Consider the following 12,111-nt stretch of genomic DNA (forward strand, 5'->3'; position numbering starts at 1 on the left):
CCCCAAACTGGTACAAGTCAATATCAGTGGCTCCATTGTGTGTGTGTGTGTGTGTGTGTGTGTGTGTGTGAGTGAGAGAGACAGAGAGAGAGAGAGAGAGAGAAAGATCTATCCTGAAACAGACACCACATAACGGAGCTCTCCATTCTCTCATCTTCATACCCGATGGCACGTCCTGGAATAGTTCATAAACACCTCTGGGTGTGAGTTAAATCGGAGGCAATAAAAGCATTCAGGCATGCAGCACATGTTTGCAAAGGTGGATGGCAACACACAGGCATTTCAAATGGCATTAGCGGCTAATCTTGGAGAAACCTGTCTTTGTCACTTATAGGGTTACGTGTCCCTATGAGAATGCGATCTATGTCAAGCACGCTCTTCATGGCAAGAAGAGAACAAGAGAGCAGGCCACCCGAGAAAGTTGAACCCAAAAGAATGCAGCTCTGGTATTCATTAATGAAGAGCACTCTTCTCTGTGGTGGAGCGAGAGGACAGGAGTGAGCAGATTGGGTGACAATGTGAGAGAGAACAGGGAGTGAAACAGGAGGGGAAGATTCACAGCATCTACCAGAAAAACTACAACCTTCCTTTTTAACGCATATTTCGAAATACTCTTTATATTGTTCAATGGAAAACAGACGTTTTTTTGCCTGCATAGATGAAACAACTCACAAGTCAGGGAGTCAGTTGATGAATATTAGAGTATTTTATTGCTTTATGAAATGTTGCATGAATTCAACTGTAAAAACCTTCATATCGTTTGAAGTTCACAGAAATGTCTGTTTGAAGTCAACACTTGGTTGGTTGTGTACAGCTTGACATGACCGTGATTGTCGGCACATAACTTACAACAAACATACATAAACTCTTTGGCATCCTGCTCAAAGCACTATTATAACTAAAATAACAATACAAACATCTGTATAAAATATATAATAATAACAATAATAATAATAATAATAATAATTAACCTGTTTGTTAGTTCAAAGCTCACAGTAAACAAAACAAAAAAAACACGGTGTAGTCCTCAACTTTAGTCCCACAGTGGTGACCAAACCAGCAGGATCACCACATCAGGAAACACACTCACATACTGTAATCACACATGCAAACATACTAAGAGAAGGAAAAAGTTATGATGAAATCAACACCATGATGCAACACCCTCCCAAAATTACAAACAACACCAGGTTTGTGTCAGTTTGGCAAAAAAAAAACACCAAATTGTCTGTTATATATGATGCATCTCACCGCTCACACACCTCTAAGCTTCTGCAGAACCAGCTACCAGGGCTTCAGAAACATGGACAGCAAGAGCATTTAAATCAGCAGTGTTTCATGTCTTATAAACTTAAATTATTGAACAGATCCATATGATGGGAATGAGGTTACGCAGACTGACGCCACATTTGTTTTTTTGGAGAGGAGGGGAATGCGGGTCACATAGATAACCTTTTACTGAATATTTACCTAGAAGAGCATGAGGCTTAAGTTAATATTTGGGGAATGTGGAAATCAGATAAGATAAATATGTAGCTTTTAATTCACTGGATTGGGAAAGGTGATAAGGGGGGGAAGCAGCAATCATGTATATATATATATATATATATATACACATACATACATACATATATATATATATATATATATATATATGTATATTTATTTATATATATTTATTATATAAATATTTTGGCATACATTCTCTGAGAACATGTTGCCCTATTACAATCCACAATACTGTCCAAGTACCTCAGAAGATTCATCTTTTCTCTTCCTGCCGGGCACACTGCCTGCAGCTGTCCAGCTTAGTGAGAGTAAGAGAGTCGGAGCGCAGCTCTGTCTCTACAATGTGAAAACAGTCCTTTTTTTTTCCGCGTGCGTTGGCCTCTTTCCACGACATTCTTGCACCCAATATTTAATCCGCTCTCTATTCAAACACTCGCACTCTTCACAGATTCTCAGAATTGCTCTTAGTTCTCTAAATGAAGATTTCCACTGCCTCTGACTCCAGCTCATCCAGACCTCTGAAGGGGTTTAAGAGCAACTTCTTAGGTGCTGCTTTGTCTGGAGAAAAAGGGGAGAAAAAGGGGAGAAAATTAGCAATTATATAAATGCTTTAAGGCTAAAGCAGTGGAAAATGTCCCAGATATAGCTCAGCTATCAATGAGTAAAGGTTAACAGATTTTCCACAGTCAAACAGACCAATGTGGTGATTGTGCTCAGTCAACAGAGCCACATTATTTCCCAACCATGCACATTCCACCAGGCCCACATTATGAACCATGACCTGCACAGATGGTATCTGATTGGCTGGTTAAGCCACAGCACGGTTAATCAATGTGAACATCCATGGAGTCTCCAGAAGGAGACTGTACTTACATGCTGTGTGTGTGTGTGAGCTTGTGAATGCTTGTTTATTGGTGCTCTGAGCTGCATGTGCGCACATCTTTTTATCATTCAAGTTTTATCCTTTAAGTTTTAGAGTGTTATTGGATTATTGGCCCTCGTAAACAAAAGCACTCATGCATTTTTGATAGATCACTCACCACTGCTGAGCTTAGTCGTGCTGGCAGCCTGTTTGGCTTTGGTTCCCTCCACCTGCCGTTCTAGCGTTCCAGGTTCAGACTGAGCGGAGAACTGATGGTTTGGCAAAGTCTGGTCATCTGAAAGACTTTTACCTGAAGGTGACAACATAAAAACATCAGAAAATCTTATACTTAAGACACTTTTTGTGCGTTTCTTGAAGTAGATCTAGAATGTAAGTGTATTTTTAGTGGAATACAGTGTGTGCGATTGAGCATGTAATGCAAGAAGTACAGCGGGCTGCTTAGCCATTGTACCACCCAAATTAATTATTTAAAGAAAGGCAACATTATGCTCCTCACCTCTACTCTTTGTGGCGCTCATGGTGGTACTGATGGAGGGAGTGGAGGAGGCGGGTCGGAGAGGTGCCCCCGCCGTATTCAGGAGGTTTGTACGGGGACTTTGCTCGTCCTTCCGCCCTTGGTCCTGGTGCAGTCGCTGGTTGAGGATCTTGATCACAGCATCCTTTTCCAAGATCTGAGCGTAAAGAGCTCGTATCCTGATAGAAAAGAGAAACATGAGAAAACACGTCAGGAGGGAGATAACGACAAAAAAAATGTCAGGATTTGTAAAGGAGAGTCTTTGAGTTTAATTAAAAAGGTATTCACCTGTTCTCCATCTCCTGATTCCTGTAGTCAGCGACTGGCAGGTCCTCGTTGAAGCTGTTGTTAGAAGAGTGGCAGGGCGAGTGGTTAATGATGGTGGTATCTCTGTAAAAGAAAATCAATCATGAAGGGCTTAGCTCAAATGAAAATGAGCTGAGAAAACGTGTACATAGGATGTCCCAGCAGATGTCACCTAAAACTCGATCCTTACCTCTGGGCAGCGGCAGTGGCAGCCACCTCCATCGCGAACTGTCTCATGGTGCTCTCTTCCAGGTACTTCTGCTCCCAGCGCACCATGTCGGCCTCGAGGGCCAGGATTCGCTCCTCACGCTCCCGCAGGCGCTCTTGGAGGGAGCTCATGGTCACTCCCGGAGGCTGGGACTGCCTCTGAAATGGAGGAAGAGAGTATTTGAAACAGATGGCAAGAAATACTAAAACTATTTTTATATTATATTATTATAGAAATGTGAAAATGATAAATTGTAGTAGCATCAGGTTTTCTGAGTTTTTTACCTGTTGTGCCCTCAGACTCCTCAGTTCCTGCTCTAGTCTCGTCCTCAGCTTCATCTCCAGGCTCTCCCTCTTCTCACAGGTGGACTGTAGCTGGGCCAGCGCACTCTGGAGCCTCTCCACCTTCTCCACATAAGCCCTCTTCCTCCTCAGCTCCTCCTCAAGCTGGCGACCTCGTCCCCGAGCTGCCTCCAGGGTCTCCTCGAGTCGCTTCGCCCTGAGGCTCTGCTCCTCCGCGGTGGATCGCAATCGCTGCAGCTCCCGCTCTACCCGTTCCCGCTCAAAGTTCTGCTCCTCGTCTGTAGCACAAGTAAGAAAGGTGGACGGTTTAATCACATGTTTGATGAATGTGGACATGATACTTAATACTTAATAATGTGGGTTGAGGAAAAACAAGACAGGACACACGTGCTCTGAGGTGAAATATGAACTCTCTCAAAAGAAAAAAAAAAGTACACATGAGCATTAATCTACAATTTCTCCCTCCTGAATCCAGCCCTAGTAATAAGCACCAGAGTTGGTACATGGTGGCCAGTGCTCCTCATTTAGCGAAGCACTCCTGGAATGCTGAGAGGAAGGAGGAGGAGGAAGGGGGAGAAAGCCGCCCTATCCCTTTGACCCACATAGCGCAGAGCATTCCTCATCAAGGCCATACAAACACCACCACTCTGCTTGAGTCCAGTTCCTTAAACAGACAACATAAATCACACTAATAACAGGTGGGGGAAGCTCATTTCTACCACTTCCACTGCTGCTCTGTGATTTAGGGCCTTTTCGCTTCCCTATGCAGAGAGGTGCATGGATTGGATTCCCTATTATTAAGCCTTCTTACCAAATAAGCTGAGGTTATGCAAGTGAAATTCCTGCATGCACGATGCCCTTAGCTACAAAAAGGGCCCCTTGCTATGCTACAATCCAATCAAGCATGTTGATTACAAAGGAGGATGCAGCAGAGAGCTGGGGAGAAGAGTCCAGCCAATCAAAATGATATACTTACTTTGTTCAAGGAGTTTCGCCATGATGTGCTGGTTATGATCGGCTGCCTCGACTTCTTTTGCGACATGTGATCTGGCATTTTCTAAGTTTTCTGTAATGCAACAAAGTTTTAAAATTAGACTACATTGTAAACTAATTCTGGATCTGGTATTATGGCAGAACACTTCAACATGGTATTATGCGTCTTGTGGCAGGAGTTCATACCTCTAAGGTCTCTGTTGAAGTCCTGCAGCCTCCTGATCTCAGCCACTAGCCTCCTCCTCAGTGTCTGCTCCAGGTTTTCCCTCTTATTGCTGCCCTGCATCAGTGTCTCATAGGCCTCCGAAATGCGCTGGATCTCCTGCTCCAACTGAAAAGGGAAGAAAAGGGCGAAAAGAAGAGGAGATGGGGGAGGATTGGAGGAGAGGAAGAAAGCAGAGGAGTAAAGGAAAAGAGGAATTTTGGTTAACCTACTTGACATGCCAGGGAGGAGCTGGAATGTTGATTCATGTTGTACATAGATATTCATACACATATGATATATGCTTGATATATATTTAGGTACATATGTGACTGTGTTTATTCAGTGCACTATGTGTGTGTGTGTGTGTGGTATTATTCTGAGAAGGAATTCAAGCCTGCACCACTCCCTGTGAGACTGATTTATATCTACATTCCTGAGGGCTGATAGCTCTAGTTCCAGGTGTGTGAGCGCACAAGAGCGCGCATTTACACAACACACCACAAAGCACAAGTTAACACACACACACACACACACAGAGGTCCGGGAAGGCTGCCAGCGGAGGGAAGGTGTGCATGCCTGTGCCTGGGTTGTGGAAACGGCAAAGAGAAACCCACCATTATAGCAGTCACACAGGCATGTTTACTCAGGGCTGCGGCCTGACGGAGAAAACTTTCCAACGCCGGCAATTATCATTCTTTAAGGCTGAGACAAGGCAAGGGCCATGTGACATAACTCCTGCAGAGAGCTGAGTGGATTTTAAAAAGACTGGGTGAGGTGTAAAATGTCTCTGAAGCAGTTTTCACTATGCAACTAGAAAATATCTTATTCTAGCTCTAGTCTGGTTAGAGAGACAATCATGAAAGGCTAAAAGGGGGCAGGATTTAAATTGGGGTTAAAAGTGAGAAGGTGGGAAATGTGCTGTTCAGTGGAAAAACAAAAGAGACCTTTCACTTTTCACGCAGCAGCACACCACCTGCTGTGGACCCCCACCCCCCCCACCCCCATCAGCTGTGCGCGTGGGTCACAACCCGATCGACCGCGGGCTGACAAGACCTAGATTACACTGAAAATCTATGGCCTCCCTGTAACTAAAGCACACACACACTCACTGGCCTCCACCAGGTCAACTCCACAATGAAAGGAGTGTGTAAACACAGTAGCAGGCTGTGACCTCTGTTTGTGCCTCTGTGGTACGGAAGGCAGCAGCTGCTGATCTCATCTGTGCCGTCCAGATGAGGGAGCGTGCCTGGAGTTGTATGTCAGGGAGACAACTGTGGACTAGAGTTGTGTTTCATAGACAGGTGGCTGAGATGGAGGATGTTGTTTGGCTTTCACTTTTAATATACAATTTGTCATCTGTAACATTAAAACCACCTTTTTTTTGATAGAATATTGAACTGTGGATGCTCTGACGACCCCTCATGAAATGTAAGAGTGTGCCTAGCGAGAGTTAAAGTACTCGTACTCTTTCAACAAAACCTGTGAGCAATGTCAGCTGTATAAAAGTGACATTTTCTCTCATGGATTTCCTCCTCTTACCTTCTGAATACGGCCGGTCTTCTCCCTGTGTGCTTCCAGCTCTTGCCTCAGCCTCTCGTTCTCCATCAGCAGCAGCTCCACCTGATTGGGCTCCTCCAAGCCAGCAGGTGGCAGGCTGGTAAACGCGCTGTAGCAGGGCACTTCTGCTGGCTGACCAGACTGGAGATACCTGTGAGAGAGACACATTGTTGAGTAAAAATAAAACGTACACTTTAATTATTTATGTGAGCGTGTGGCTGCTTCAGCTGAATCAAAACAGCTAATGTTAGACGTGTGAGAATTTTATTTTTGTGCAAGACATCCTAAATATCAGTCTATTCCTGCCTATCAGCAAGCAGACTGGCTGACTCCAGTGGCTGCAAAGAATGTAAGAGCCTATATGAGGAACATACTTCAGTACAAGCATCCAAGGCGGCATAAGCATGTGAAACTATCCTGTTCCAGTATGCCAAACATTACAAACACCTACAGGGCTGGACTTGTTTTCCTCTAAGTATTTGAAGAGGGAAATGTGAATTGATATGCTGGCTACGGTGTGACTCACACTGGTTAAGTATGTGTTAACGCAAGTGAAACGCAATGACGCGTCCTGGAAGATGATTACACGGCTGGTTCTCGTAAAAAAGCTACTCCACAGAATAATGTAATGTTAAAAAAAAACATGTCCATCAACATGTCCTCCAAAGTTGTCTTTGTACCTGTGCTGCTGTGCCTGCACTGGCTCCTGGATCTGATGAGGGATAAATCCTTGGCCCTGGATGGGGGCTGAGTACTCTGGAGGAGGGCTGCGCTTGTCAAGGCTCTGGCCCGTGCTCTGGTGGCCTTGAGGTGTGTAATATGGAAGCTCGGGGTAGCTGTGAGAAGTGCTCTTGATGGCCTCTGCTTTAGCAGCTGCATCGTTCCTCTCCAGAGATATCTGCATGCGATGCTCACTGAGTGAGCGCACATGGCTGCACTTCAGCTCCATCAGATCTGCCTCTTCATGGAAGGCCCCCTCATGCAGGAGCGTCCCCTCGTGGAGCTGCCTGACGGGGCCTGTAGGGGCCCAGTGGGAAGCCAGATACTGAGATTGTGCCTTGGCCTGCTCATAGGTTGGCAGCTCCTCCCCGTGCAGCTGGTAGAGCTGGTAGCCACTTTCTGAGTGGTGGTAGTCCCCTTGGTGCTCCTGGCCCTGGGGTTCCTGCCTCGCAGAGAGCTGAGGGAATGGAGGGTCCTCCTGGGTGAGACTCTCCAAAGAGGATCTTGGGCTCCTGCCCATGTCGCCTCCGCTGCTGGGGCCACTGTTGCTTCCACTGCCTCCACGCAGGGCCTGCTGCTGGATGGCTAGTAAGGTGCGGGTGTCTGTGGGGTTTCCATAGCGGAGCTGCTCCTGGATGAGCCGGTGCAGGACCGTGCCAGACGGCTCTTCAGTGGACGACATATCGCTTTGCACACGTTGTTATCTTCTCTTAAGACCAGTTGAGCTCTTTCTTACTCTAAAATATTTGAATAAATCAGCTGTGAACATGGAACAGAGAATAAAATTCAGTCAACGTGGGGTTTCAAGTTCAAACATACAGAAGAGGAAAACACATGAACATACTATTGATGCAGTCACATGCAGAGGGAAGGCATTTAGTCTTCAAAAACACTTGCTACACAGACTAAACGTCTAAACATACTTCTAGGATATTACATTTCTATTCAGCTCTCTGTTAATGTTTCAGTTCCACTATTATGTGAACGAACACCACCTCACCAACAGCGACAACACAGAGATGTGGACATTTTTTCCACAGCAGGCAGAAAATACATGCGCCAAAAATTCCAATCTCACGGGGGAGCAAAAGCGCACAAAAGCGCATTGTAAAGTAACTTCATCTTTGCTCTTTCAGCACAGTTCTCCTATTTAAAACACCGTAAACAGCCTTTATTTCCCTCACAACACATTACGCCGTCCCAAGCTCACACCAGAAGTTAACTATGTAGCCGCTTTATTTATTTCTGAGCTGCTTTCTCTGTTGTGGCAAAAGAAGAAAGAGTCGCTCCTCTTACCAGCTCACGCTCTCATCCTAACGAAACGTTGCTCTCGATCTCGAAGTCAAATTCAGAGTAATTCCTTTATTTCCTTGAGGTTTTTTTAATTCGAGTTAAACGCGTCTCATCTTCCTGCCCCCGGACGGGCTGCCGCGGTCCTCTCTTGCTGTGAACTGATTGTGGAGAGAGCAGGCGGCGATAATAAGTAACCGAGGAGGGACTGAGGTCGGAATGCCAGGAATGTAAAACGCGAGGTCCCTCTGGGATCAAAAGCGTAAAACCACACGGGAGGGGGGGGAGGAGGGAGGCTGCAGTGCGCTTTATGCGCCAATGTACCAATGAGGAGTTAAGAAAGAAGTGGAGGACGGGGCTTTTTCAGCTTTCAGTGAATGCATTCATCCTCAGTCAAATTTGGCTTGTTCTCTGTGCGCAAAATCTACCAACTGTGAGACTTTTCAGGAGTTTTCAGAGGCAGTGAATTCACTGTTTAGATCATCTAATAAGGCCAAGTAGACAGAAAAGTAAAGTAAAGCTGGAATATCACACTGCAAAAAAAAAAAAAAAAAAAAACTACTGCGACAACAAGCAAAAGTCCTGCATTCAAAATTGGACTAAAATAAGTTCAAGTAGACTGAATATGAAATGCAATGTAAAAGTACTAAAGATGCCAAATGGCCCCTGTCAAAGTTATTTGATCATATCACTGGATTATTACTGTTGATGCATCTATTTATATTCTAATCCATCACAATCACATCTTAGAAATTGACTGTATGTTCGCATGCAAAATCCTAATGTTAAAAGTAAATCTAGCTGTTAAATAAATCTAGCAGAGAAAAAAGTGAATTAAAATGTAGTGCAGTATAAGTGGGTACTTAAAAATTGTGTTTAAGTACAGTTAAATGAGCTGCTGCTCTCGGTTTCTTTCCACAATTGGAAAGAAGAATGTAACTGATTAATGAGACAAAAGTCTTTTAGTTTAGGCATATTTGTTGATTTCGTTGTTGATTAAATATTCATTTATTAGTTATTATTAGAAACGTTATTCTTCATACTATAGCCTATCTGCTTCTCTGTAGACGAATGTCACATTTTTACATGTTCAGCTGACCTGCTGTATACTGACTTAAGACTCTTAAGGCTACACTAGCAATGCATTTGAATTAAACTACTACCAAATGAACATGCTATCTAGAGTTCATCTATTCTATAAACCTCTGTAGTTTAACCTTTAGTGTGAGTTTCATATTTTATAACCTGATTGCATATTTTGCTGTTAGCTGTTTGTGAATGTATTGGAGTAAAAAGTGTAATCTTTCTCTCTGAAAAGTAGCAAGTATTAAGAGGCATAAAACTGATATACTCGAGTAAAATAAATCAAAATTGTACGTGAGTACATTACTTGGTAAGTTTCCACCAATGAATTCATTAAGTGTCTCTGTAATGTCTCTCTATTGTGTCGTTTTGGAGGAATTCAAGCTCTCAGCATTCACTACAGGACACTAAGTAAAACTCTTGTCTGTGAAAGTGCGTTAACACTGTGCATGCCTTAGTGTGTGTGTGTGTGTGTGTGTGTGTGTGTGTGTGTGTGTGTGTGTGTGCGTGTGTGTGTGTGTGCGTGTGTGTGTGCGTGTGTGTGCGCACGTGTGGTGTGTGGCAGCTGTCCCCTGGAATCTGAGGTCTGTGTATGCCCCATTACCACAAACACAGTGGCTCTTTGTACCCAACATCACACTACATGGTGCAGAGCAGAGCCTGCAGAGTGCCACACATGGGCGCTCCTCCTGCGGATTTACAGGTTCAAATGTCACACATGCAGGGGTTATCCTCTTGCTGGGACAAAGTCACGCACAGAAGCAGAAGACATATGGATGGATAGACAGTCAGGATGAGGGTTGACCTCCCTGCTGTCACAAATTAGGTCATTTAATTACTCGTAGCTACGTTTATTTCTGCGTCTTTTCCAAATGATAGACAAGACCACTACACGGTTAGACACGTGTCTGTTACAGGAGTTGAACTTCCACTTTTGTTACCTTGAAGAGATAAATTTCCCATCCCACGGGAGAAAGCAAATCTTTATGGCTTTTTTCTGTGCATGCCAAAAGACAAGACAGAGCTATTTATTATCTGCTTGGATCTAACTGCTGCTATATTGAGGACTTTAGACAGCAACTCTAACTTTTACTGTGGGCCCTTTAAATAGCAGAGATTTCAGTCATAACAGACTAATCATGTCTTTGGGCAGTGGAGGGAGAGAAAAAAAAGAAACTGTGGGGGTGGGGGGGGTTACAGATGCAATCCTGCTTCTGCATAATCCACATTTCCCCTCAGCAGCCTCCAGCAGCAAAAAAAACACATGCAAACTCTAACTGAATCGGTAACGAATTGGGTGCAATCAAAGCTCAACAGGCTTCAATTGATTGTTGTACAGTATGTGGCCACTGGCCTCAGGCTGATTATCTCATTAGACCTAAAAATCTATAGGCCCATTGAATTGGTATTGAACTGCTGATGGTATGTGTGCACAATCATCTCTCTGGCTCTTTCGCCCTCCTTAATTAAACACACACACACACACACACACACACACACACACACACACACACACACACACATTCCCGTCATGTTTCAGATGCAGTGTATTCTTAAACTGGAGCAGACGCTGCGTCTCCGTGGGCGGCACTCACATGGAGGCGACTGGTCAGCAAAGTGAAACATGTTTGCATTTCCCCTTCAGATCCACACTGTGAAGCAACACAGTCTCCACCTTTTTAAAAGTCTGCTCATGTCATTTAACACCACCTCACGACTTCCTCTACTCCGTGTGTGTGTGTGTGTGTGTGTGTGTGTGTCCTTGCTGTTGGTGGACAACGCCTATGGCCATTTTGTCAACCATTGTACCACACTTCCTGTGAACTTCCAGAGGAATGCAGGGCTGACCCTTTGACAATTATGGATGCTTTCAAAAAGTCATTACAGGAGATGAACATCTAAAATGGCGTGCCACAAAAATTCCTCTGTGACTGTCTGTAGATCCTAAAGCAGACAAAACTTACATTTCATGAGTTATTCCTTGTTTGTACAAAGAAGAGTGGCAGTGAGGAATATCTGAGGACGAAATAAAACACAATTGTGTCGTTGCTATACACAGTAAAACCATATTGCTCCTGAGGTTTTGGTTGGAAACATGAGCACAAATGAGGCAACAGTGAGTGAAGTCAAACTACCAGTTACACAATTGGAAACAGTCTGACTCTAAATTTACTCATGTGAGCTGTGTGTTAAAGTCAGTATAAAATTGCCTTTGTCAAAGGGAGGGAGGCAGGAAGACAAACTGTGTGTGTATGTTAGCGGAGGGGGAGCCCTTAAAGGTACAAACCACTATTCCTGTTACTGTAAGTAAGTTCTTTGATCAATCAACTTCATGAAACTTTGCCTCAAATTCATGAGTGTACCTCCAGTGCAAATTATGACATAATATTACTAATCATAATGATAATCAATTATAACACACACATTGTATGGCTACAGTCGTTTTAGTTTGTGACTTAGAGACAAATTCAGTTATTTTGCAGCTGTTGGATGGGGAGATTATTTAACTACTTATTATCCTGGATTTCATTTAAGAAAAGC

The 12,111-nt window shown here is 44.0% G+C and overlaps 1 protein-coding gene across 1 annotated transcript; it reads right to left on the reverse strand.

Annotated features, from left to right (window-relative positions):
- Positions 1 to 691: 691 nt before the first annotated feature.
- Positions 692 to 8,633, reverse strand: LOC139214353 (angiomotin-like 2a). The gene is made up of 11 exons (XM_070845185.1): positions 8,494 to 8,633; positions 7,158 to 7,956; positions 6,460 to 6,628; positions 4,902 to 5,046; positions 4,699 to 4,788; positions 3,705 to 4,000; positions 3,403 to 3,578; positions 3,195 to 3,296; positions 2,889 to 3,085; positions 2,550 to 2,681; positions 692 to 2,067 (listed from the first exon to the last, which is right to left on the reverse strand). The coding sequence occupies exons 2-11, from the start codon at positions 7,877 to 7,879 to the stop codon at positions 1,982 to 1,984; spliced, it is 2,115 nt and encodes a 704-aa protein (XP_070701286.1). The 5' UTR covers positions 7,880 to 7,956; positions 8,494 to 8,633; the 3' UTR covers positions 692 to 1,981.
- Positions 8,634 to 12,111: the final 3,478 nt, after the last annotated feature.

The sequence above is a fragment of the Pempheris klunzingeri genome, chromosome 15 (genome assembly GCF_042242105.1).
Source record: "Pempheris klunzingeri isolate RE-2024b chromosome 15, fPemKlu1.hap1, whole genome shotgun sequence".
Lineage (NCBI taxonomy): Eukaryota > Metazoa > Chordata > Actinopteri > Acropomatiformes > Pempheridae > Pempheris > Pempheris klunzingeri.